The 26233-nt window shown below is 56.5% G+C and overlaps 1 protein-coding gene and 1 pseudogene across 4 annotated transcripts in view; one reads left to right on the top strand and one right to left on the bottom strand.

Annotated features, from left to right (window-relative positions):
* The first annotated feature begins 6145 nt into the window (after positions 1–6145).
* Positions 6146–7891, top strand: LOC307069833 (melanoma-associated antigen 8-like; annotated as a pseudogene). The gene is made up of 4 exons: positions 6146–6174; positions 6455–6485; positions 6594–6738; positions 6850–7891. The product of its transcript is annotated as a melanoma-associated antigen 8-like (transcript).
* Positions 7892–20356: 12465 nt separating this feature from the next.
* TMEM185A (transmembrane protein 185A) overlaps positions 20357–26233 on the bottom strand; it is a gene marked incomplete at both ends in the record, with an annotated part of 33419 nt that continues 27542 nt past the window's right edge. For 2 of the 3 annotated variants that reach the window (XM_079728323.1, XM_079728325.1), the window contains 4 exons: positions 20357–20601; positions 21785–21908; positions 22438–22614; positions 25750–25833. In XM_079728323.1, the coding sequence (XP_079584449.1) occupies positions 20357–20601; positions 21785–21908; positions 22438–22614; positions 25750–25833 (630 nt within the window). The remainder of the gene's footprint in view (positions 20602–21784; positions 21909–22437; positions 22615–25749; positions 25834–26233) is intronic. The other variant, XM_079728324.1, reaches the window with a different exon arrangement.

The raw sequence follows: 26233 nt of genomic DNA, 5'->3' as shown, positions 1-26233 counted from the left end.
GATTTCCTGCCTCCCAGGTCAAGCTGTCCCCGACTAGGGCTGTGCGCGACCTCACATTCAACTCGAGTGTTCCCCAAGCACCTCAGACACAGCCCTGCCCACGATGCCGCGTGGGAGGGCATAGCCACGTGCCCTCCGCTGGGCATCGAGCCTCCTTTTGAGCTCTGCCTGCCCCCAGACCTCATCCCTGTGCGGATCACAGAGGCATTGTCTTCAGCGTCCATTTCTTCCCGTAGAAGCCCTTCTCATGGCCCAAGAGCGCTCACGTTTGGAACACCTGCGTGTGTCCTTTTCCCATCGCCTTCCCAGACCGTCGGATTCAGCCTCCCTGGAGGCTGCCTCGAAAGCCCTGTTTCCTTTCTGCAGTGGGGTGGTTTGGCTTCTGCTCCCCCCGATCCTGGCCTCCCACGTCCACCTTGGGTCTCCGTGGGTACTTGCCCTTTGAAGGACTTGATTTGGGGCTTCAGCGTGTAGCCTGTCCCATTGAAAGCAAGCATTTCACTGGTGCGCTCCCAGGCCAGGCCTGCTCTCCTTCCCCACGCCCGCCCCTGCCCCCCCTCCACCTCCACCCCCGGGGCCCTGTCCCACTGTTACCTTGAGGATACATAGAATGATTCTGTTTGCTTTCAGCGTAGACACTTTTGAATGGGCCTACATGACACGGACTCAGTCCCAAGGAAATTTCCTACTTGCCAACCTAGACGTGACCGGAGGAAGCCCCCGTCCACGTGCATTTGGAAGTAGATGAGGGTCTGGGTGTCGGACGCGCTGAAACCCGAATGAGAGTCGTCCGTCTTCACCGTAGGTGGGAGGATAGGTTGGTGCGTTTGGTGATGCGCGTTCTCTGGCCGTTGTGGGCGACTTTGTCCTTCATAGTCACTGTGTAGGGGACAGAGTGGCACCTTGGAAAGGCCCGTCTGCGAGGATCCTAGGTCCCTGTCCCAGCTCTGCCACTAAGCAGGGTCATCTGTCCTCTGTGGGCGCCACTGCCCTATTTCTGAAAGGGGAGAGCTAAGAGGGCGTGGAAGAGGATCTCCCGAGGTGCCTTTCAGCCTAAGGACCGGCATCCTGGATGGAGCTCCCAGGCCTAGATTCGGGCCTGCTCCCTGGTCTTTATGCTTCTAAACTGGTTTACAAAGCATTCTTCAGGTCATGTCCTCCTGTAGGGACATGACCTCGGAGGCTGCGAATTTTGGTGGAGGCCGTCGGTGGCTCCTCAGAAGGGGCCCGAAGGCTGGGGCCTCCTTGGGCGAGCCTGCCTGCGTGGCCTTGCCTGCTGCCCCCCTCCTCGGGCCCTCCCTCGCCCCCTGCGTCCCGTAGGAGCTGCCTCCTTCCTGGTCCCCCTCCCTCCCAGGTGCCAGCCAGGCCCCGGCAGTGGGTTTGTGTGGCACCGTGGGGTCTTTCTCAGCCGGGTCTCGGGACCTTTCACTTGGGCAGGCACAAGCCCTGGTGACGTCCAAGGCCTGCCTTTCCCAGCCTCGCCCTCCAGCCCCTGCCCTTGGCTTCTGCGCCCTGATGCCCCCAGCCCAGAGGCCCTCCAGCCGCTCCCCTCCCTCGCTGCCGCCAGGGTCTCGGGGTGTCTGCCAGCGTTAACTTCCCTCCAGGATCTGAGGAGGCTCCTGGAGGGGCCTTATCCCAGTAGGCACTGGGGCCTTACAGTCAGTCCCAGGCAGTCTCATTCCCTCCCTCCCCGTGGCTCAGCCATGAGCAGCTCAGCAGGCCGGGTTCCCGTTGGACAGGAGGGCCCCAGGGCAGGAGCAGGGACAGGGCGCCGTCACACGGGAAGGTGCCAGGACTGGACAGAAATGCCGGCACCTGGCAGTGTCAGATCTCAACAAACCACAGACAAGCCCCGCACTGTCTCTGCTTCTCCTTGGCACCTCCCTTTCTTGGGCCTGCTTTTTGTCAACTGAAAGACACCGTGTAACACTGAGAAGAGCAATGAATCGCCAGTCAGAAGGTCAGCCACGGGCTGGGGTGGGTGGGAACGGCATGGGCTCGAGAGGAATTCAGACCAGGGCTCTGGTCCCCACCCCGTCACTTACCAGCACGTGATCCTGGGAAGATTCTCAAGCCCCGTGGCCTCGGGTTCTTCACCTGTGAAGCGAATGGGTGTGATGAGTCCTGTCTTGGGCTGCAGGGATGTGTGTGAGCTACGTAAAGCAGCTCACAGGGCCTGGCGTCTGTTGGAACTTTGATGATGGGCAGTTATTTCTCGTATTGTTTGGCCTCAGACCCTTCCCCTCTCTCCTCTGGCATTTGGTTGGGAGGTTTCTTGTCCCGGTCATGTCAGAGAATATGCAGCTCAATAGGATGTGGAAAAGCTAATTAGCCAAACAAGATGTTTCATGAATAAAACTAAGTAAATGTTCCCAGTTAGAGGATGTGTTAAATTCGGGTGCGGAGGAGTGTTCCCAGTGGGATACAACACGAAGCTCCAGGAAATAGAATCAAGGAACAAGGCTTTGCATCCCTCCCAGATGCTCTTCCATCCAAACCGTTCCTTTGCTTCATTTCAGCCCCACCAGACATCGAGTCCTTGATTACAATTGCCAAATTACAGTCACCATAATGATTAAAGCTAATTAACACCTTGGGTTCTGGTCCCGCCCAGAACAGGGAAAAGAGGGCCTGTCCACGGACTTCTGGGCATCACGTCAAGGGAGTGTGACCGCATTTCTCCAGATGTTGCATATATAACACCTACTTCTTCACTATGGTCAACAGCAATGCGACAAGAGCCAGGAACCCTTCCTTCCTGCCCGAGTATGAGATTTCTCTCGGCTCTATCCGTGATCCAGAAGAACACCTCACAGCAATGTCGCATTTCAGACTTTCCCCCCAAACCCAAGTCACACCGCCTGCAGGTCTGGCTGCTGCCACCACCCAGCTTCATCACCATCACCTCCCACAGAAGGAAGCCCCACTTCCCAAAGCCCCAAACTGCCCTGGCTCGGGGCACTTACCCTCCAGGGCCCGCTCCTGGAGCCCCACCGCCTCGTCCCGTGTTGACTTGTTCTGTGGGACTTAGGGGACATCTCACCACGTTCCTCATGTGACTGCGGCTCCCAGACCATCACTCTTCGTGTGGTGTGTCCTGCTTTTCCTAGCGTTCCCGCTACTAACACAGGGCCTTCCGGAGAGCAGAGGCTCCGTCGAGGTCTGCCGAATAAATAAGCCGGAAAGCAGGGGGCTTACTTACTCAAATCAATTTTTTCATACTTTCGTAAATCACCCTGCAAATCCAACTAAACAGAGATAGCTTAGTTTTACAGAATGACAGACAAGAAGGATAAGAAGCAAAAACTCAGTACGATTACTTTTATTTTTCTAATTCTTCCCCCATCTATATTACTGCTAAGTACTTTCACATTTCCAGAGCAGTTCTGATTCCAATTCTATGTTATCTGCTTCAGGGTCACAAAACAAAATGGGAGATTTCCCACTCTCTTTTACAAAACAGCAAAACTCTTGTTTTTAAACTGGGTAATTATAAACACATTCTAATCAATGTCATTCACAAAGTTAGACACTGAAGCTTGTTTAGTCTTCCATTAAAAAGAATAACGTTTGAAAAACTCCTAAAGAAAACACGGGTGATATTCCGTGTCATCAGACACAACAGGAACCCAAAGATGCTGCACACCGGGTTCCCCCCAGTCGCAGGGGCCCTCACTACTTGGAAAGTCGACCGCTCCCTCTTCAAACTCAGAGTGAAGGACCAACCTCACTTCCTACCAGTGAACTTGGGCCTGGAAGGAGCCTGGCTGCTGCTCTGGCTCAGGCTCCCTGTTCCTCATCGCTCACACCCTCTGCACACAGGGATGGGAAGGACCTGGGATCGGATCCAAGCTACTGACCCAGAGCAGATACTCCAGGACCTGCCACTTGCTGGTCTCCGCGTGGGCCCGGGGACCCCAGAGGAACTCGTAGCGGGCGGGGTCGCTGTGGGGCATCTGCCGGTACTCCACGTAGCCCTCCTGCACCCACACTTTGGTGAGGAGCTCCCTGGGCTCCCCATAGATGTAGTGCTCCCTCCCGGCACACACCCCAATCTTGCTAAGTGCTCCCCAGACCTCCTCCTCAGGGGCAACAAAGTCGTCCTCCAGGAGGATCAGGCCCAGGGGCAGCAGCAGGAGGCTGGTCTTGTGCACGCTCGGCCTGTCACTCAGCATCCCATCGTAGGTGAGGCCCAGGAGCTGGGATTCTAGCCATAGCACACCTGAGACCGGCCCCTTATACCTGTTCCTAAGCCTCTCTGAGACCCGGATACGTAAGTCAGCACTCGCTGCCAAGTGCTCAGCCCGCCTCAGGGCCTCCCAGGGCTGAAGGCAGGGAAGGGTATAAGGGTCAGGGTCTCACAGAGACTGCGGAGCGGGTGTAAGGGGCGGGGTCTCAAAGAGGCTAGGGAAGGGTATAAGGGGCGGCGTCTCAGGCGGGCACAGGAGAGAATCCCAGGTCCTGCGTGGAGTCAAGTTGAGAGCACTGAGGGAGGACTGCGGGAAACCTGGACACCAGAACAGAGTTGGCCCTGGGAGGCCATAGGGCGGGATGAGCACGTGCAGCACTTCCTGACATCCAAGCCTCAGAGAAGCTGGGGACCTGGGATCAGAGGCGGGGCCTCCACTGGGGAGAGTGGAGAATCCCGGGTCCTACCATGAGTCAAGGTGAGGACCCTGAGGGAGGACTGCGGGGATCCTGGACCCGAGAACGTGGGTGGAATGTGGTGTGTCCTGGAGAAATCTGTCCCTGGCCTCAGCTTGTGGAAGCCCCATGGCGTGATGAACAGGTGGCAGCCTGTCCTGACTTCCTCATCCGGGTCCCACAGAGACTGGGCACCTGGTATGAGGGGCGGGGTCTCAGGGGGGGAGGGGGGAGAGTCACGTGAGCCCACAGTGAGAGTGAGCACCCTGAGGGAGCACTTAGGGGACCCCACTGAAACCCGCCCCTGCTGCCAGGCCAGGGAGGCCCTGGGTGGCATGAGCACACGAGGTGTGTCCCAACTTCTGCATCCGGGACCTAGAGAGAATGGGGAGCTGGTGTGAGCAGCAGCGTCTGGATGAAGACGGTCCAGTCCTGGACCTGCAGGGACGTTAGTTGGAGACCCTGAGGGAGGGTCGGCACTTGGACTCCAGAACCCCGGGGCCTCTCTCCACCCCTGCTGTGCCCCTGGGGCCTGGGCTTTTGGCTCCAGGTGCCACCCCCGAAGGGCAGCCTCGCAGGTTGGACCCGGTGAGGGTCTGGGTTGAGGGGTCAGGAGGCTCAGGCCCGGGGGGGTGGAGAGGGCCTGTGTGTGAGGCGCCTCAGGATGAGCCAGGGCGGGAAAGGCCTGGTCCGCCCTCGTGGAGAGCTGTAGGTCCCCAGCTCCCTGAGAGCAGTGACCCCAGGGGCCCGGCTGTCCCCTGTCCCCCACGGGAGCCCGGGCAGGGAGGCTGGGATGACACGCCTTCCTGCTGCGCCGTGCTTGGGGGTGCTGAGCGGCTCAGGCTTCAGGGGGAATCGGTCAGCAGGGGTCAGGTCAGGCTCCACGGGAATAGGGGCGAGGATCCTGGGGCCGGACTGAGGACGCAGCCTTCCAGAACAGAGGGCACCCTGCGTGGGGTCAGGGCAGCCTGCTGGGGAGGGGGGACCCGGCGTGGGAGGATGGCGTCGGGGCATCTAGGGAGCACATCTGCTCAGCAGCGGGAGGAGCCCCAGAGCCGCCAGGAGTCAAGGTGAAGACCCTGAGGGAGGGGTGAGGGGACCCCACCCTTACCACAAAGAGGGAGCCCACAGGAATCCCTCCAGCCAGCCCTGGAAACCCCCGCAGGGCCCGTACGCCAGCCTCCTCATCCAGACGGCTGGTCTCGGCCAGGGGGCCTTGCTCCGTGGGTCTGGCCTCAGGCTCCGGCAGAGGGCGCGGTGAGCACTGGGGAGACCCCTCCTCACACAGAGGACTTGGAGTCCAGCCGGCCCTGCCTCTTTTGTCACCCGTGGGTGTCCCAGAATAGGTTGGAGCATTGACGGCCCTCACGTCCTCTCCTGGTGTCTTCTGGAGGTGAGGCCTTGGCTGAAGGAGATTGGTCACAGTCAGCAGAGGGGGCTGTCCCAGGCCCTGCAGGGTGTCAAGGTGCAGACTGAGCCGACCGCCATCGTCCCAGCACAGATGGACCCCACGGAGTTTGGTTGTCACCTGTGACCCCTGTTAGCCCCTGCGCAGGTGTGGCCAGTATTCGGGGCCCCACACTTCTTTTCAGTGCAGGGAATTTGTCTTGAGAATTTTGACTCAGGACAGCAGACAGCAGGGCCCAGCCCCTGCCAGGGGAGGCCCTGCCCTGAGTGAGCACAGAGGGGGCCACCCACGCCAGGACAGTGGGAACCTCACAGAGTCCAGCCCAGTCCTCCTGCCAGCACCGAGGGGCCCAGGGCTGTGCCACAATCTACACAAGAGGTGCCTCCTCCATTCCTCTTACAGGGGCTCCAAGAACCGGGAGGCGAAGGCCCAGGTCTGAGGACCGTGTCCTCAGGCCACAGAGCAGAGGAGGCCCAGGCAGTGCCAGGAGTCAAGGGGAGGTGCGTGCCCTGAGTGTGTACCCAGGGGCTCCCCCTCCCAGAACAGAGGGGACCCCACAACACCCGAGTCACCCCACCGTCCTGTTCAGCCCCAGAACCTGGGGCCGTGCTGGCTGCACCCTGAGGAGCCCCCTCACTTCCTACTTCAGGTTGTCAGGGGACAGGCCACCCAGGAGGAGCGCCCCTGTGAGGCCCGAGGGCACCCCTCAAGATGAGACCTGTAAGTGACTTTTGTCAGAGCTGCCCAGGGTGCCTTTCTCCGCCGAGGCCGCTCACACGCCCTCTCTCCCCCCCCAGGTCCGTGGTCCCTACCTGTCACCCCTGCCCACACTCCCGTCGGCGGCCCGACCCCAGTCATCATGCCCCTGGTCGAGATGAGTGAGCTCCGCCAGCCTGAGGCAGACCTTCAGACCCCTGTCCCAGCCATGGGCCCGGTGGAGGCGCAGCTGTTGGGGGCTGACGGGGAGGAGGCCGCATCCCCCTCCTCCTCCTCCTCCTCCTCCTCCTCCTCTTCTTACTCTGTCCTGTTCCTGGACACCCTGGAGGAGGTGGCTGATGCTGGAGAACCCAGTCCCCCCCAGAGCCCCTCCCCCACTGCAATGGCCACCCCTCCTTGGAGCCAGTCTGAAGACGACAGCCTCAGCCCCCAAGATGAGGAAGGGCCGAGCACCTGGCATGACCAGGAAGATGCTAATCCCTTGCACCTAGGCCCACGACCACTGAAGGTGGCTGACCTGGTGGCGTTCCTGCTCCTCAAGTATCGCACCAGGGAGCCGACCTCCAAGGCGGAGATGCTTGATATCGTCCTCCGTGACCATCGGGACCACTTCCCTGTGGTCTTCAGAGAAACTTGCGAGTGCATGCAGCTGGTGTTTGGCGTGGACGTGAAGAAGGTGGACCCCAGCGAGCACACGTACGAACTGGTCCCCACCTTGGGCCTCACCTGTGATGCAGTGCTGGGCGATGGGCCGAGCATGCCCAAGGCCGGCTTCCTGGTGCTGCTCCTGGGCCTGATGCTCCTAGAGGGCAACCGCGCTCCTGAGGAGAAGGTCTGGGAAGTGCTGAGCATCATGGGGGTGTATGCAGGGAAGCAGCACTGCATCTATGGGGAGCCCAGGGAGCTCTCACCAAAGTGTGGGTGCAGGAGGGCTACGTGGAGTACCGGCAGGTGCCCCAAAGCGACCTCGCCCGCTACGAGTTCCTCTGGGGTCCCCGGGCCTACGCGGAGACCAGCAAGTGTCAGGTCCTGGAGCATCTGCACAGGGTCAGTGAATGGGATCCCAGGTCCTTCCCATCCCTGTGTGCAGAGGGTGTGAGCGACGAGGAACAGGGACCCTGAGCCAGAGCAGCAGCCAGGCTCCTTCCAGGCCCACGTCCAGCAGCTTCTCCCGTGGGGCAGGAAGGGAGGCTGATCCTTCACTCTGAGTTTGAAGAGGGAGCGGTCAGCCTTCTAAGCAGTGAGGGCCCGGGCCAGAGGGGGGAACCCGGTGTGCAGCATCTTTGGGTTCCTGTTGTGTCTGATGACATGGAATGTCATCTTTGTTTTCTTTAGGAATTTGTCAAATATTGTTCCACTTGAAAGAAGGCTTAATGAGCTTCAGTATCTAAGTTTGTGAATGACTTTAATCACACATGTATTTGCACTAATTCGGTTCAACGACAAGAGTTTTGCTATTGTGTAAAGGAAACTGTAAGATTCCCATGTTATTTTGTGACCCTGAACAAGATAACATGGCATTGGAATATGAATCTCTTGGAAATAAGAAAGAACTTTAGAATGCAATTGGTGAGGTCAAGAAAAAGAGGAATAAAAGTACAAGTTAGTTAATTCTTACTTCTTGTGCCTTCTCATCTGTCATTTTCTAAAACTAATATGCATACATATATGTATGTGTAAATATCAGATTAGCATCGTTCACTTAAGAAATAGCTGAAAATTGGGCTTCCCTGGTGGCGCAGTGGTTGAGAGTCCGCCTGCCGATGCAGGGGACACGGGTTCGTGCCCCGGTCTGGGAAGATCCCACATGCCGCGGAGCGGCTAGGCCCGTGAGCCATGGCCGCTGAGCCTGCGCGTCCGGAGCCTGTGCTCCGCAACGGGAGAGGCCACAGCAGTGAGAGGCCCGCGTACTGCAAAAAAAAAAAAAAAAAAAAAAAAAAAAAGAAATAGCTGAAAATTAATCTGAGTCAATAAGCCCCCTGCTCACTGGCTTGTTTATTCCGCCGACCTCCACGGAGCCTCTGCTCTCTGGAAGGGCCTGTGTTAGTAGTGGGGCCACTAGGAAAAGCAGCACACAGCCTCACCTAGAGTGATGGTCTAGGAGCCACAGTCACATGAGGAAGGTGGTGAGACGTCCCCTAACTTCCACAGAACAAGTCAACACGGGACGAGGCGGTGGGGCTCCAGGAGCGGGCCCTGGAGGGTAAGTGCCCCGAGCCAGGGCAGTTTAGGCCTTTGGGAAGTGGGGATTCCTTCTGTGGGAAGTGAGGGTGATGAGGCTGGGTGGTGGCGGCAGCAGGCGTGTAGACGGAGTCTTAGGGGTGAGAAGCAAATCTGAAATGGGACGTGCAAATTAGAGGTTTCTCTTCTGTCGTGGATAGATCTTCTGGGGCAGGAAGAGAAGGTGCACTTTGGGCAGAGACCCTCAGAGTCCTGGTTATTCTGCCTGCGCCTAAATACACTCAACATCTTCCAAATGGCGAGGGGTGAGTGGACTTTGGTTTCGCTCACAATTTACTCAGCCCTGAGGCATACGGTTGAAGCAGCTTTGGTAACCACCCCCAGACTGTTGGCAGGATTTTAATGGGGCAACTTCTTTGAAAGTGGCTGCTGGACACTTAAACTGATGGATCAGCTTTCCTAGGTGGTCAGACCCCAAAGCCTTAGGTGAGGAATGGTCATAGAAACCATGGTGGCAAAAACACCGAGTGAAGCTGAATTCCACGCATCTCAGGAGCCTCCTTGGAGGTGAAGGACGGCTCCTTGTGTGTATCCTAGCGGAATGTTACCAAGAAAACTCACTAGCCCTCCTCCCACAGTCTGGTGTCTGGTCCTTGCCCCACAGGAAGGTCGTGGCTGTCAGGGTGCCCAAGGGCACCTGTGCAGGTGCTCAGGCACGTTCCATCATGTGGCGGCAGCTGAGACTCCCCGGCTGAGGTGCGTCCTTGCGTGAGGAGGAAGGGGCACATCCTCAGCCTGCTGCGACTACGGGCTTGATTGCAGAGGGAAGGGCAGGAGGTGCTCTGGAGGGAATAGGGGGAACCCTCCCTGTTGACGTTCACAAGAGCCTTGGAAAGTCAATGGGATCTTGTATTAGAAAGTACCCATCACAGAGAAGTGACTAGAAGTAGTTGCAGATTCAAGGCCCATTTGGCTTTGTCGGAAGCTCCTCCACCTAATGAACGGAATTTTTTTCAACGCAAAGTTATAGCAGCTGCTTTTTGTTGAGCACCTAGTACACAGCATTGCAGGGGAGAGACTCACTCCAAGTCCTGGCCCATATGTTGTCTTCCTCTGCTTCCTGGCAGCTGCCTGCAGGGAATCTGGGATCCTTTATGTAAACCCACAAATATTTAAAAATAAGATGGTGTTTAAATCACTGTTTTAAATGCAAAGACAGAAGAAACTTTCCACTTAAACAAAAATAATACATTGGTGCGGAAACATTGTGGATTCTGGGCAGTGCAGAAGGTGTCCTAGGGGTGGGACATCCAGAGGGACCCAGGAGGGGCCGAGATCCCCGGGAGCAGGGGGAAGGGATGCAGCCTAGGAGCCTGGAGCTGAGCTGCAAGCAAGAACCCCGTGAGGAGCCTGCAGTCCTCTCACCACTAGCCTCATTCCGGGGACAAGCCTTCTTGCCCACGTGGTAGGGCCTGGCCGGGTGGAGAGCAGACTCGGGGATGGGGAACTGGCACCTGAGCCTCTAGGGGGAGGAGCCCACAGTGCCCAGGTGGGAACTGTGGCTTATAGGTCAGTAGGACCCTTATCGTGTCCCCTGGGGGAAGCATTCTCGCTTTGGGAAACATAGGTCCTGCCAGCCCTGTCAATGGGGCACCAGTAGCCACATGAGGCTGCTATTGAGTACTGATGTGGTTAGTGTGTCCCAGGGCCTGGACTTCTACCTTAAAACACCTTAAAGTTAAATGTCAATAGCTAGATGTGCCTAATGGCTGGACAGCCCAGGTGTGGAACTACGGACCCTAAACTTGGGGGACAGGGGGAATCTATGGACAACACATCAGGCCCCCAAGCCCAGGGCTTCCCAGGGCTGAGATGGTCCCGCGGGGGTCCCTCAGCACTCCCTCGGTCCTCACTTTCCCGCCCAGCTGGTCTGGGCGCCTCCCTCTGCCCAACTGCCTTTGGTCCCCTGAGACCCAGGCCCTCCCCTGCCAGGACCCCTGGGAGGGACGTGGGGGTCACGGGTGGCGCTTATACCCACAGCCCTGCCGGGGGTCTCTCGGGGCTGACGGCAGGGCCGACCTGGATGCCTTGCGGCCTCCAAGTCCCCCTCACGGTTGTACCTTGACTCCTGGTGGGGCTGGGCTCCTTCCCTCTGCCGACCTGGCCCCGGCCTCCCTGACCCAGGCCCTCGCCTCCCCCTCCCAGGGGGATCAGTGCGCGTCCCATCTGCACAGCATGCCGGGGGGCTCCCAGGGCTGTCGGGAGGGCCGCAGATGCGCCCCCTGGGGGCCCGCAGTCCTCCTCTGGTCCTCACCTCGGCTCCAGGCAGCTCCTGGGCCCCTCCTCTGCCCACCTGAGACTGTGCCCCTCAGACGGAGCCTCTGACCCCCCGAGATCCCTGAGGACTTGGGGGCGGCGGGCGGGGATGGGCAGCCTCACAGCCCGGCCCGGGGTGCCCCAGGAGTCCCAGTACGGGTGGAGTTGCATGCTGGGGGACCCTCTGTTCCGGGCCTGCTGGACCCCTCCTTCCTCACTCAGGAGGGTCCTCCTCAACCCCTCAGAGAAAGGCTGCAGTCCCAGCACAGATGCTGGATGGGGGGCTGCCGCGCCCATGACCGTGGGGGGAGCACAGAGAACCGCACACCCTCCCCTCGGGGCTCCTCACCAGCCACCAGACTTTGGAAACCTGTTTTAAGAAAGGTTTAGTTTTAGCTGAAGAAGCCTGAGCAGTGGCAGGTGATTTAGGGGAACGCTTGGTTTGATGATTAGATCGTATTACCTGTTGGGGTTACGTGACTGTCACTTTTTCATCCTGATTCATAGTGAGTAATACATTTTACATGTCTGTGTAGTGTAGTGTGTGTCCTATATATATATCTATATATCTATATATATATAACGTGTGTGTAGAATATATGTGTTTATATACCCATGCATCGACACACCACATGTATGTATAGGGAATGCATCATGTATGTTCCAGTACCCACACTGAGGTCATCCACAGGGCCCTGAAGGGCACAGACACTCAGGCCCCGTGGGGATGCTGAGAGTCCTCCAGCCCGGCCGTCCCCGTGCTTTGAATGCAGGCTTGCCGCCTGCCTGACAGCCAGTGTGCCCGGGGAAGTGAGCCTGCAGGAGAACGTGGGGCCACCACGTCGCTGGGAGAGAAGGAAGCAGAGTGGGCAGTGGAAGGAGAGAGTAGGGCCCAAGCCTGAGCATAAGAGCCGCCTTCAGAGGGCCTTGCCTCGGACCCCCACATCCAGGACCCTTCTCCATCCTCACGCCCTCAGTCCCAGACCCTCACACTCTTCCCTGGCCCTCATGTCCATTTCACGAGAGATGGTGAGCTGATGGGGCTGGGAGGTCACGTGGGCAGAATCCAGTGTCAGGCGCTCATGGGCACTAATGCCTGGCTTCCCCGTGTTTTCTCCATTATGTGGCCTGAGGCATCAGGTAGTAGGACCCCGTTGAGGACAGCTGAATCCCCCTTGACTGTTGGGGAGACAGGTCAGGCCAGCGTGGGGACGGGGCTTTGCACGTACACGAAGCTCAGCTTCAATAAGAGTCCTTCTAGTGATAAGCTGATCAAATCATGGAGACTCCCTATGCCTCGATTTCTCCATCTGTAAAATGGGCCTCGTAATAGTACAAGGCAAAAGCATTGGTGTGGGTTTCCCCATGATGTGACCTGTTTGTAAAAAGCCTGGGCCAAATGAAGTGGTCGGTGGATGTAGCTCTTGTTACTGAGTGTGTAAGAAAGATGCGCCCTCCCCCATGCTGTGATGATTCCCAAGCAGTCCATGTCTTGTGATCCCTGCATACGTGGATTAGTGCAGTTTTTCTTTTCTCGCTGAAAATTTGTCATCAGAATGCTTGGATTCGTCTTACTCTTTTTCTCGCTTGCCCCTGTGCAAGATGAGGCTATTGATTTGAGGTGTTGCTTCCATTTGAACACAGGTGTTTGCAGCTTTATCTCCCAAGTGTCTCTTTGTCCGCGTGCCATAAGTCCTGGGGGTTTTGGTATGTGTTTTCTTCATTTCAAAGTATTTCCAAATTTCCCTTGTGATGTCTTGTATGATCCCTGGGCTATTGTTATGGACTGAACTGCGTCCCCCAAAATTTTGCATGTTGAAGCCCTAACCCCTAGAACCTCAGAATGTCACTGTGACGGGAGTTAGTGGTTCTTAGGTTGAAATGAGGCCATTGGGATGACGTCTAAAGCAACCCTTGTTGGGTTGCCCTTGAGGGAAGAGCAGATCAGCACATGCAAGGAGAGAAGGCAGGGGCTGGGGGTGGGTGCACAGAGGGTGACCATGTGAGGGGCGGTAAGAGCACGGCCACCTGCAACCAAGGACACCGGCCGCAGTACAAGCCACCCCTGCTGGGCCCTCCCTCTCGGCCTCCCGGTCCCCACCACCGTGAGAATTTGTGTCTGCTGTTTCAGCCCCTCATCCTGTGCTGCTGGATTAGGTATCGCCCCAAACTAATGCGGTTATCTGGGGACGCACGGCTCAATTTCCCTCTATTTGCAGATTTCCCACATTTCCTTCTGTTATTGATGTCTAATTTCACTCTATTTGGACAGAGAACATGCTTGGTACCTTGGGTCTACTTCCCCTCCTCCCCCAACCCTCCATTTTTTTCGTTTTTGTTTTTTTGGCCACGCCACAAGGCTTGGGGGATCTTAGTTCCCTGACCAGGGATTGAACCCGGGCCACCACAGTGAAAGCGTCGAGTCCTAACCCCTGAAACTCCAGGCAATTCCCACTCCACCCCCACCCTTCCCCCACCGAGCAGTGTTTGGGAGGGGATGTCGCCCTATCGCTGTGATAGCCAGCCGCAGAGTCCTGGCCGGGTCCCCCGGCCCATCCCCCACGCGTGGAGGCAGCAGCTGTGAGCTGGGGGCGCGCTGTGGCCTTCAGTGCTCTGTACACATCACTGGGCACTGACCCTTCTCACTGTCTTCGTGGGGACGCAGGCTCAGCATGCCTGCTCCCCACCCCCGAAGCTGGGACCCAGCACGTTTCCAGAATTTACATCGTTGACCAGTGCGAGCCGGATCAGTCACGTGTGTGCCCGCATCGTGCTGAATCCTCGGGGCCCTGCCGCGGCTGGTATTGGCACAGCCGGCAGCGAGGGCGACGAGGCTGCGGCCGGTGGACAGGCGGCCCCGGGCTGCCCACTGGGCTGTAGGAGGCTCCGGCAGAGCTGGTAGCAAGTGAGTCTGCCATCGATCGCCAGCCTCACCTGGCTCTGCCCGTTTTGGCCGCCAGGGTCACCCTTGCAGAGTCTGGAGCACTTGTGACGCAGCCCTCTCTCTCTCTGAGCCACCCTTTCTGGTTGAGAAGCCTTTCCACTGTCCTAGACACTGTTGCCTAGGACGCCCTGGGAACAGAAGTCAAGCCCAGGGCTCGGAACCAGCCTGGACTCTCCTCTGGTGGCCCAGGCACGAGTGGTTCGGCGACTCTCTGTGGCTGTCACAGGTCAGCCTGAGAAGCCCCTTCTCGCGCCCCCTTTACTCCCGCGGGAGCTTGGGCCGCCGCCTCTACCCAGCCCAGGAGGGCGGGAGCTCAGTGCGCAGACATGCGGTGCAAAGTCTAGAGGGACTCAGCACTGGCGAGAGGTACGCCGCTGGTCTCTTACTGACGCCAGGCAGCCTAGACTTCGTAAATCAAAAGGCGCCTTTGGTGAAAAGCAGAGAGCTTGATATTACAGTCCGCACAATCTCCCCTTTCTCTGTAGAGTTACACGGAAGCAAGTTCCCCACGGGCTGAGGTGAACGGCAAAGTGGTTTGTAAATAGCAGCATCTCCCTGTGGTCCCGGGTCAGGAGGCCTACGGAAGTCCAGGACCAAGAGGAAAGCAACCTGCTCCTTAAAAGTTAAGGCCTGCCTCAGTCAAGGAACCCTACAAAGGGGCTGAACGCACATCAGCGGGACTCGGGCTGTAAGCGTGAGCAGCCCGGGCCGGGCGGCACCTGCAGGTCAGCGCCCGGGGTGACGGCGCTCCTGTCCCGCACCGCCCAGTGCGCCCTTCGCAGGGGGCCTGCTCTACCTGCAGCCACAGTGCAAACAAGGGAGCCGCCAGTCTTTTGGTGCTGGTGGACTGCTGTGTGTGCTCTCTCCTCCCGCTGAGCTCGGGGCTCTTATATCGACAGTATGACCCTGGAGCTTTACTTCCTTTGCTCCTTTAGGCAAACACTCTTTAGAGGGGCTCGTCCACAAGGACTCGCGCTATAAGCTCGACACCCCAGCACCCAGAGGGTGGTGGAGCATGGCGCCCTGGAAATGTTTAGCTCGAACAGGCACGGAGAAGAGAACCAGGAAAATGTCACCAGACGCCGGACCCGCAGAGAAAAGCAGACCTCAATCCTGCTGTCCAGACACCAGAGAGCACCCCCAAACTGAACACCCGCAGGCCCCTGGCAGGGACCGTCCCCTCCACACCTGTGCGTCTCAGGACAGTAAGGGCTCTTTTCAGGCCTCTGACCAGGGGAGGCCTGAGCTCTTCTCATCTGTCAAATCAAGACCCTGCTGGACACGGTGTCCCCGCGACTGTGAAGCCGCAGATGCCAGGCCCTTCCTTGTGCTTCTCAAGCCCTTGAAGGGTCTCTCTAGTGAGTGGACGCAGGGCGTCTGAGGGGCTTCACCAGGTGTCTGCTAGGTGCCCGCACTGTGCCGGGGGTGGGCTGTCACCTGTCATCGTTTCCTGCTGAGGGGACTCAACTGCTCAGTCAGGCCCAGGACGGAGGCGCCAAACTCGTGTTGGGCGAAACATTGCTCTCATGTCCCCACGCTCTTTATTGCCCTGCAAGGTTCTGGCCGCATTACCACTTCCATGTGTCTGCAGGGTCTGCCTGGTCAGGGTCTTCTGTGGGCCGCCCGGAGGGGCCAGGTATTCCGGGAAAACAGCAGGAGCCCACGTAGTAGCAGCACAGGGGCCGAGGGATCCCTCGGCCTGAGGGATCCCTCAGGGGCCGAGGGATCAAGGTCAGGGGAGGCGGCAGGCCTGGCGGCCACCACGGTCATCAAGCGTGCGCGAGAGGCAGCGGCGCGGCCACCGGAAGCCGCGCGGGGGGGCTGGCTGAGGAGCTGGGGGGGCGCGGCGGCCAGGCCCAGCACGGGCCAGGGAGGACGCATGTGGGTGGGACGCCAGGCGCAGCAGAGCCTGGGGACCTCGGCGGGCTGGGCCACCTCTGCCCGGACAGGAACTAGAAGGACTAGAGGGACCAGAGCCGGCGCGTTGGGATCCGGCGCAGGGGGCTCGGCTGCTGTCCGGGGAGGGGCCGGAGGGACAGAGTCAGTCCTGGCCAGGGCGGAGGCACGGTCGAGTTCCGGGTCGCTCGGGGTCCCCTGGATGTCCTCAGCATAGGGTGGGAGGCCGTCCTGCGGCTCCGAGGCGCTGGGCGGTGGGAGGTACCCCAGGGCTGCCGGCTTGCCGTCCACCTGCCCGGATGCTGGTTTAGTGTGCTCCCTCCTCTTCATCCTCACGAGGAGGTGCGGGCAGTCTCTCTTAAACAGGGGACTGCGGTAGAAGTGTAACTGAGGTCGCAGTTGAGAGAGAAAAGGAAACCCCGAGTCACAAAAGAGTTGCTCGCAAGCAGCAGCCGCCTGGCTGGGCCCCTGACCGCCCTCCCCCAGCCGACCCAAGGCCTCTTTGGAGAAAGGGGACCCGGTCCCAGCAGGACGCTGTGCCCCAGCTTTTACATCCCCGAGACTCGCTCACTCACCATCCCCTTTCGCCCTTGGAAAATGACTGAAAATGGCCCCTTAGTATGAGTACAAGGCCCACGAAAGGGGACTTGGCGTTTGCAGATACGAGACTGCAAGAAGGTTCGGTAGCTTTCTAAGGAAGTGTCAGAATCCCCCCTGGCCAGCATCGCCTGGGGCGAGACCGGGGACACTGACTGCTTCCCAGGAAAGGACCTGAGCCCCCACTTAAGTGATGCTCTGGAGCTATGGGAGTCAAGGGGGCACAGAAACCTCCCCACTCCCCCCGCCGGGCCACTTGTCCCCGAGCAGGAGGACGGGAAGGGCCAGCGTTTCAGCAGTGTCCTCCTGTCCCCCGGTGTGACTGCGACTTCAGGGACGAGCAGCACTGCCCACGTGTCAGGAGGACAGGATGATGCCTTGCCCCCGTGTACTGTGAAATGATCACCACAGGGGGGTCAGTTCACACGCATCATCTCACACAGACACACCAAAGGGAAAAAGAGGAGGAAGAGAAGTGACGTCCTTGTGCTGAGACGCTTCGGGTCCCCCCGTAACAACGTCCCAACACAGCGCACGGCGCTGCCAGCTCCGGCCATCACGCCGGTCCCCAAGTACCACCTTTAAAGGAAGCTCTCCCGACACGCCTGCCGCCGTCCCAGGCGGCCCCGGGGTTGGCACCCGCCCCCCACCCCCGGGCCCAGCGGCTCAGCCCCTGGAGAGGGCTCCTTCCCCGCTGTCCCCCGCCCTCCTTACCTTGCTCAGGACGTCGGCGGGCCGCTCATTCGTGGAGAGGTCGTTCAGGCGGAGGGACATGTGCTTGTCCTGGCGCACTTTCCTAAATCCACAGACACTGAGCTGGTGGACGAAGCTCTCCATACACTCTCTCTTGAACACCTTGTCCAGGCCGTCCCTGTCCAAAACCTCCTTTTGAAACAGCTGCGTGTTGAAGCCTATGCAAGTCCCGTCTTCATTCCACCAAACAGATGTAAAGCGACTGCTATTGACAAGTATCCACAGCTTCCTGGGAAAGGGGAGGGACAGGAGGCTGCCTTCCCACATGGCCTCGCAGGTGGAGCAAGGCCTTTCCAACACAGGCTCTTCGGTCAAATCCCGGAAAGCGGCTTCTCCAGGCAGCAGCCTGAGGTCGGGGTGCCCCGCGGGCACGGGCTGGGCCAGGGCGAGGGACTGCGGGGTGCAGCTCCCTGAGCCGAGGGCTGGAGCCGCTGCGTCGGGAGGAAGAGGCGCCTCGCCGAAGCCGGGTGCCCTGCCCGCGGCGGGGCCCTTGTCGTCTGCAGCCATGCGGAGGGCGGCGCGTGCCTCTGTCACGTGAACGGGACAGTGCAGCGCGGCCGGCAGCACCCTGGGTTCACACTCCCGCTCAGCCCCTCACAGAAGTGCTCCGGTTGCTCGGGGGTGACATCACAGCCCAGCCAGGACGTGACATCATAAACGGCAGGCCCCCACCCTACTCTGGAGGATCTTCCTGAGATTTCCACAAACCAGAAACGCCTCCAAACCCAATACGTCACCTGCCCACGGCCCAGGCGCCCGGTCCAGTGGGTGAGAGTGACGGCTCGGCCAGAAGATGCCAAGGCCGGCACCACAGACCTGCTGATGCCCAGCTGCCTGGCTCACACCCTCGGAGCCTCTGCTTCCCCACGAGGCTACTCGTAGGAGCACATGCTTCATGGGGTCCTGAGGACTCAGGGGGACATACAGCAGGAGGCAAGGTACCTGCCACTTAACTCACAGCTACCGTGGTTACGGAGAAGCGTGCTGTCTCACAGCAAGTTTGAATCTAAGGAGCTTAAGCAATGGTCCATCGGTGGCCCTTGGCTACCTGCAGGAAGCCTTCCATCACCAGCAAAAGGTGGCCTTCCTTGTCGATTCTTGCAAACCGTGGGCTGAAACGCCACCTGAGTTAACTGTCTCTGGAGACGGCTAGGGGGAGCTACACAGAAATCACAGTGCATTTTGCATAGGTGTAAGTGGTACTCAGTGCCCACGTGACTGGGCAATGCCTCACGACCACTGAAAAGCCGAGTTCCACTTCAGAGTGTCTGGGAACTCGCAAACACTCTCGGGCACCTCCTCAGCTGTCAGCATTGTGGCCGTGTGCTCCCCCGCCAACAGCCGAATCCCTGGGCCTCCCGCTTTCCTCTCTGTACCGCATATCCCGGCTGCCCCTGGAGACTCCTGAGAGATGCTCACCCACCCCTGCTCCCCTCGGCTGCTGGTGGCAGCTCGAGGTTCCCTTTTGTGCTCGTTGACAGGACTTCCAGCATCCTGGACCATATCCAAATTAACACCCGCACAGTGCACATGGAAAATGATGAACCGGTTTATTGAACAGCTAAAGGGGGAAAAGAGAGCGGGTTGGGCTACATTTGCTATACACCAAGCAGGAAAGGTGGCACCATTCCAAGTGTCCCCCTTCAGACAGCACAGGCTTCCTACAGGCTGGCGCCAGGGCGGAGCGGTGGGCGCGGCGGATGTCAGCGGAGCCCGGTTTAGACAAAGTAGCAGCTGCCCCCTCTCCCCGTCTACCCTGCTCCCAGGTGACAATGCCAGGGCTCCTTTTACCTTCTTTTACTCAGGCCTGCTTGTTCCCATCGCATCTGCTTTCTTCCCTCTGACTTGTGGCTGTACCCCCAGCTCCTGGAGCCGTGGTCCTCCTAGCTAAAAGCATGGGCCCAGCTTGGGGGCAGACAAAAACCCCCAGACCTCAACGCGCACACTCTGATGGCCATTTCTAGTCTCGGCACCCTTCTCCAGTGTTCCAGTTTCCAGTCGCGCTTTATGGCTTTCTGCAAGTCAGTACTCCCAGCATGTTAAAAAAAGCACAAACAGCTTCTTGCTTATTGTGGCCATTCTGGCAGTAGCAGCTACTATGCATGTGGAGAAACTGAAGGGGAAACGGCAATGTCCCACGAAGGCGTGGCACCCCAGTGGGCCTCTACTTCTGCAGCAGAACACGTATGTCTTCAGTACAAGCTTGTAAAAAAATACTTTAACAGAATATACTGTACAGAACTAGGATTTCACACGGTATATTACAACGCTAAAATATTTGTATAAATACTATACAGGCACGGAGTCACTCCATTAGAAAGGGCTCACCAATGGGGCCAGTAAAAACCCAGAGAGAAACGACGTCCACGGCAGGAGCATGGCCAGCTGAGGTGGCATGGGTGCACACGGGGCCCGAGGCCTATTCACAGTCCCCTAACTATGCCACAACAGGGGCATCTGAGCTACGCGGCCAGGCCGGCCTCGTTCAAAAATACATTTTTCAATAACACTTTTGATGGGAATTTTCACACTTTGAAAACCAGCTGTGTAGCCATTCCTGCTCAGGCCTAATCAGCCATCCAGGGTGGCTCCAAGCCAGCTCTGCAGGCACCTGCCCGGGGGAAATCACTGTTTCCCTCTCCACAGGCTCCCTCCATCAGATCCACAGCCACTGACACGCACCCCACACCATGCTGCGTGAACCAGGCACCTGTCACCTGCGTGTCCTGTCGCGGTGAGTCATTGGTAGGCATTGAGTGCAAACAAGGCATGAGATGGAAGTCCCCGGAGACCCAGCTCCAGCTCCAGTTCTGGGGGTGGGGGAGGCGAACGGAGAGGCAGAGGAAGGCGGAAGAGAGTGCGGGCCAGGCCCACTCACGATCTGCCCTGGGAGGGGCTGTCTAATCTGGCATTTCGATATTTAATTTGGGAGGTGGGAGGACATACTTTCCAGGGCTCTGGGTGATAACCACCCTGGTCTTCTTTCGAAACATAGGAGCGATCTTAGGAGGTTCTGGAACTGGCGTTTCTTCAGTTTCCTCATTACCTTCATGGTGGAGGTCGTAGGAAATGTTTCCATATTCTCTCAAAAACGGGCAGATTTCAAGCAGAAACTGACAGAAATCCTTGCGAATCCCAAACCACCCTGAAAAGGAAGAAATGTACTTTCTCAAACACTAGTCTCCATTGAATTTCAGGTTACTTTTCTTTCATGAATGAGAACTTTTCCTTGTACAGTGTAGTGCTTTATCCTGATGTCTTGGGAATAATGAAGCCTGAGCAAGGCCTCAATACCAACTAAGGGTAAGAAGGAAGCCCTGCAGCTCTGCGGCTCTGCAGGTGGCAGTCGTGGACTGGCAGCTACCAGGTGTCTCCCTGGGGCCTGTCAGGGATGTGATCTCGGGCCCCGGCCCACACCTCCTGAACCAGAAACTGTGGCGGGGTGGCGGGGGGCGGTCCTGGGATTCTGATGGGCCCTCCGGTATGCGAACCTACTGTTCTCACGACTCTCAGATATCTGCGGTGTCTGGACTATGTCAACATCCTCCAGACTTCCCGGCCCATGAGAAACACACGTGCGACAAAGAATGTCACCCAAGAAAAGGATCTGCATCACCCTCAGGAGTCCGGGAAGATGGCAGGCGTGTGTTGGTCCAGGCCTCAAAGCTCCTTCTCCAAGGCCTGCTCTCCCGGTCTGGGTACACCACTAAACCGTCAGCTTAGGGCTGGCTCTCCTGGGGCAAAACCCCCTGTGGCATTAGTTTCCAGAAGGGCGTGCTCTGGGGCTGCATGCAAAGGAGCTCAAAGTCTAGTGAGGAGGGGGCCCTCATCAAAGGGCACTGCAGAACGGGCTATCACGGCACACAGGTGGAGAGGGAGAGAGAGAAGCCGGGCACCACTGACAAGACTTGGACACCTCAGGAATGACGCTGGCGAGAGCGAGGACAAAACAGACACCGGGAGGACGCCCAGGGTTCGGTCGATGATGTGGATTTTCCTCTCATCCTCAGGAGCCCCTGGGAAAAAGGAATCTTGGTCCCCGTGTTGCAGCGGAGGGGGTGGGCTCAGAGAGGCTGCCTGCCGCGCTCAGGCCCCCCTCTGGTCATAGGGCCACAAAAGCAAGGCTGACGGCACGCCCTTCCCCTGGAAGATTCCAGGCCTTCTTCAGTCCTACCTCTCCCAGGGAAACTCCCTGATTGGGGTCCTTAGGCTCGTCTTTTCATAAAGCGGGGCCACATACACACACACACACACAGCCACGCAACAGGCACACAGACACACACGCACACACACACAGTTGAAGCACTTCGGAAAGCCTGAGTACATACAGTGGTTTCCGCCTTTCTGTCCGAAAGTGGTTGCCATCAGAGTGATCAAGGAAAGCCACAGGGGGACAAAGATCGGGATACAAGAGAACGCGTTGTGGCCGTCTAGCTTGTGAACCAGCAGGATCTAAAGAAAGAGAAACAGTTGAGGTTCCGCCGATGGAGCATCTGAAAACAGACCCTCTCTGAAGCCAGACTGCACTGCCCCTCCCTCGTCAGGTCTCATAAGGGGGAAGTTCGCTCCACAGGAGGCAACAGTAACCCTCTATTCTGGGGGAAAGGACAAGATGAGCTTGCATATGGCTCTTCAGGACTAAGCAAAATCCATCCACCTACAATATTTCCAACATCAGGATTGTTCTGGGAAACTCTTGCTGCTGTTTTCTTGGAGGAGTCAACAGTGCCCACTCTACAATTCTCCACAGGGCTCCAATACAAAAATACCACATCCAACTTTCTCTTTCTAGAAGACGACAAATCAATACATTCAGATGCGGGGTGGCTAGAAAGGTACACTTCTCACTGCCAGCCCCCAGGCCCCCAAAGAAAGGCCGCTCTGACTGTCCTGTGGTCCTCTGTTGGCAGGCTCGCCCGGGGAGCTGCTGTTCTGGGGAAGCGCAGGCTGCTGGGCCTCAAGAGTTCTGCCGAAAGGTTACCTCAAAAGTAAGGAGGGGCACGACGATGGTCATCCAGCTCAGCGCCATGGTGATGTGTGTCCTCCGCTGCTCCGCGATCACATCCATGGAGCGCAGGAACAGGACGGACCACACGATGTAGTAGAGGACCACCAGGCACAGAAAAGACATGAGAATCCACAGGGGGACACACACGACCTGAGGGGAGGAGGAGAGAGGAAAGGTCTTTAGGGTAGGCAGAGCCAACTCCTTCCTGGATCTCTGCGCTTAAGACGGTGCCAGGCCTGGATGGGGCCAGCGTGGGAAGAGGACCCGCTGCTCACTGTTGGGGTTGCCGTTGCCCCGGCAGCCCTCAGGGTGACGGGACTCGCGGCCACTGCCCTGAGGCGTGAGCTCGCTCAGCGGGCCCCGGGCTCTGCCCGCCTCCCCTCCACCCGTGCCCCGGCTCACCCGGACATCCCCTCTTCCCAGTCATTTCCCATCCTGCCAGAGGCACTGTGGCCAAAGGCTCCTTGGCAACTCGGGCTGCGCAGGGGGCCCAGGCCCCCCATGAACTTGCAAGTCGAGGCCGGGAGGCTTCCGCCACTCGGTCTCCGCTGCCTCGCCCAGGTGGGTTCTGTGTCAGTTGCTGTCATACCAAAAAGAGCTTGTTTCACCCTCACACACAAGCCCACACGATGAGTCCTGGGGGCCTCAGCAGGCTCCTCCCGTGTGACCTTTTCTCCCTTCTGCATGGCCCCCTTGGGTACATCTGTTGTCCCTTTGTCTTCTCTTACAAAACAGTAAACTTGACTGTTATCCTTTGGTGTCCAGTTCTACGACTTTTCTCGCACGCACGTATAGCCCTGTGGAGCCTCGGGCGGGACACGGGACGGCTCCTTCTCCCTGCCAGACTCCCTCGTGCTCTCCCATCACTGTGTCACCCCGTCGCCCCACCCATAGCCCCCGACAGCCACTGCTCCGTCCTCTGTCACGACACTTTTGTCTCTGCAAGAACGTGATGCAGATGGACTCCCTTCTCCCAATCAGCAGAACATCTCTGAGATGCCTGCAGGTTGTTGCGTGTATCTACACGCCACTCCTTCTCATGGCTGAGCGCTGTTCCACTGGATGGATGCACCCCAGCCTGCTATCCAGTCACCCTGGGGAGGAGATGTGGGTGCTTTCCCGCTTTGGGCTATTGCAAATAAGGTAGCTATAAACATCTGTGCCCAGGTTTTTGTGTGGCTGTACATTTCTCCAGGGGAAACACCCAGGATCGGCCCTGCTAGGTCACATGGTAACTCCATGTTTAATTTATAAGAAACTGCCAAGCCGTTTTCCAGACTATCTACCTAGTTTGGCATTTTTACCAGCGACGGGCGAGGGTCCGGGTCCCTCGGGTCCGCCCCAGCACTCGGTATTGTGGTTCTTATCTTTGCCATTTTGATGAGTGTGTTGCGGTACCTCATCCTGGGTTTTATTTGCTTTTCCCTAATGGGTAATGATGTCCTTTTTCATGTGCTTACTCGCCATATGTCTATCTTCTTTGTGAATAGTCGGTTCAAGTCTTTTGTCAATTTTAAAATTAGGTTGTTGAGCTTTTAGAGTTTTGAGAGTACTTTAGATGCTTTGGATACATGTCCTTGGTTAGACATCTGCTTTGCAAATATTTTCTCCTGGCCTGTGACCTGTCTTTTCATTAATTTCATTTTAATTTTGAGCTTCTTTTATAGACCATGTTGTTGGTGCCATTTCCGGGAACTCTTCACCTAACTCCAGATCCCGAAGATTTTTCTCCTATGTTTTCTTCTAACAGTTTTTTAGTTTTTACCTTTCCCTTTTAGACCTACGACTTGAGTTGGTATGTGAGTTTTAATCCTCCTGAGGAACTTGGAGTTCCTGACTGGAGGTTTGCTGTGCACAGCTTCCCCTTACGTTCCTCCTCCTAAAGCACGTCTGGGAACAGACTCACTTAGAGGCCTGGCCCTCGTGGGTGGAATGTTAGTGACCAGCCTCACCTGGTTTCTCTTGAACACTGTGGGAAACCTGCAATCAGGCTGCCTCATCTGTTGGGACTTGCACAGGATTGGGGCTGGAAAAATTCCTCTGTTCATCTATAGAAAACATGCACAATTCCTAATCTTTTTTTTTTTTTTTCTGATTTCACCTTACACTAAAATTTTGGTCTTACCCAGATTTGTTTCCTCCATGGCACAACAGAAAGCTCTGAACCCAATTATCGTTGTCTAGACACAGCACCCTGAAGATGTAAGATGGGTGCCTGAACAGTATTTTTTATTATGAATGTTTTATCAAAGACTTTAGGCAGAAGGGATGGATCTTGTCTTTATTCACTAGAGAGGTAACTTATGTTCCCTTATTTTCTTCCTTGTCGCCAAATGAATATTTTCTTTTTTTTTTTACTATATTTTTTTACCTTTGTTCTTTTTTTTTTTAAAGGTAAACCATGTTAATCACAGACAATGTCTTATGTACAAAAGTACACATCAAGCAGGGTGGGGCCGGGGAGAAAACCCCAAACCCTGGCAAGACCCCGCCTCCCAGAGGCAAGATAATTCTTCTACCTTTTGTCTCATCTTCTTTCTGTGCGTTACTAGTCGAAGCCGTACTGTTTTCTCTAATTTGCAGCTTGCCATATATATCTCTCTCTCCATCCATTCTTCTATCTATCTATGCACAATCAGTTTTAACTGAACACCCATTAACGGAAGCAAGAGGTCACTAGCATGTCTCACACTTCACCCCTGGCAGGAGTGTAAACTGGCTCAGCTTTTTTGAAAAGGGAGTGGGCAGTGCAGTTTGTATTTCAAAATCTCAAAAAGTTCCCACCCTCTGGCCAAGTAATACTGTTTCTGTAGTCCTTCCTAGGAAAACAATGAAAAAAAAAACAACAGGCAAAGATTTTTATGCACAAAATTCTACGCTGCAGCATGATTTATAATTGTAAAACACCGGTAAGAACTTCAGTATTCAGAAATGAGGGGACAGTCTCGTCAATGTATTTGAAGAATATTTTGCATCAATTAAACTTGAAAAGTTATGCTTATAAAAACCTTTTATTGACACGTAAAAATGCTTATAATACAACACTAGAACAACAAAGCAGGATACCAAATTATACATGCAGTATGATCTCAATTATCTTTATGAGACAATAAACCCCCAAACAAGGAAACAAAAAACACTAACCATGTTATCTCCCAGTGGATTATGGGTGATTATTATCTTATTACCTACGCTTGCCTGTCTTTTCCGACATTTCTACAATAAACACGAATAACTTTTATAATAAAAAGAAAAGTTTATTTAAGGATTTAAAAAGTTACATACAAGCCACGGCCAGTGGATGATCTTGTCCAGTCTTAAGGCAATGAATATGAACTGGAGAATGTTGACAGAACACAGGATTTCTAACTAAAAATGAAGAGAAGAATCAGTTAAACAAAATAACGGTTGCATTCAGTACCACAACTGTTTGGTTAACACACTAAAAGGCAATGCAAATTAGAATGCAGCAAAAGTTTTATTATGTCACAGTTGCAACCTCCTGATTTGCAGCACCGGAAGAGGGGCAAAGCAGTGCTGTGTCAAGGAGAAACCTGGCCCTGGCCTTGTGCCTCGTCCTCTCTGCTCAGTGGCTGCTCAGCCCTTTATGCTCATCCAGGCAATGACCTGTTTCCAGGCTCGCGATCTGCAGAGAGGCAATCTCCGGTGGTCTCCCCCAGCTTCCGTCCCGCGCCTACCCACAAACATCTCTTCTTAATCATGCCTGTACTGCTTTCTTCTTGTACCTGGCACTCAGCCTGCATCCCAC

The sequence above is a fragment of the Hyperoodon ampullatus genome, assembly GCF_949752795.1.
Source record: "Hyperoodon ampullatus genome assembly, chromosome: X".
NCBI lineage: Eukaryota > Metazoa > Chordata > Mammalia > Artiodactyla > Ziphiidae > Hyperoodon > Hyperoodon ampullatus.
Note: the sequence above shows the minus strand (reverse complement) of the source record. Positions and strands in the feature narration are given on the sequence as shown.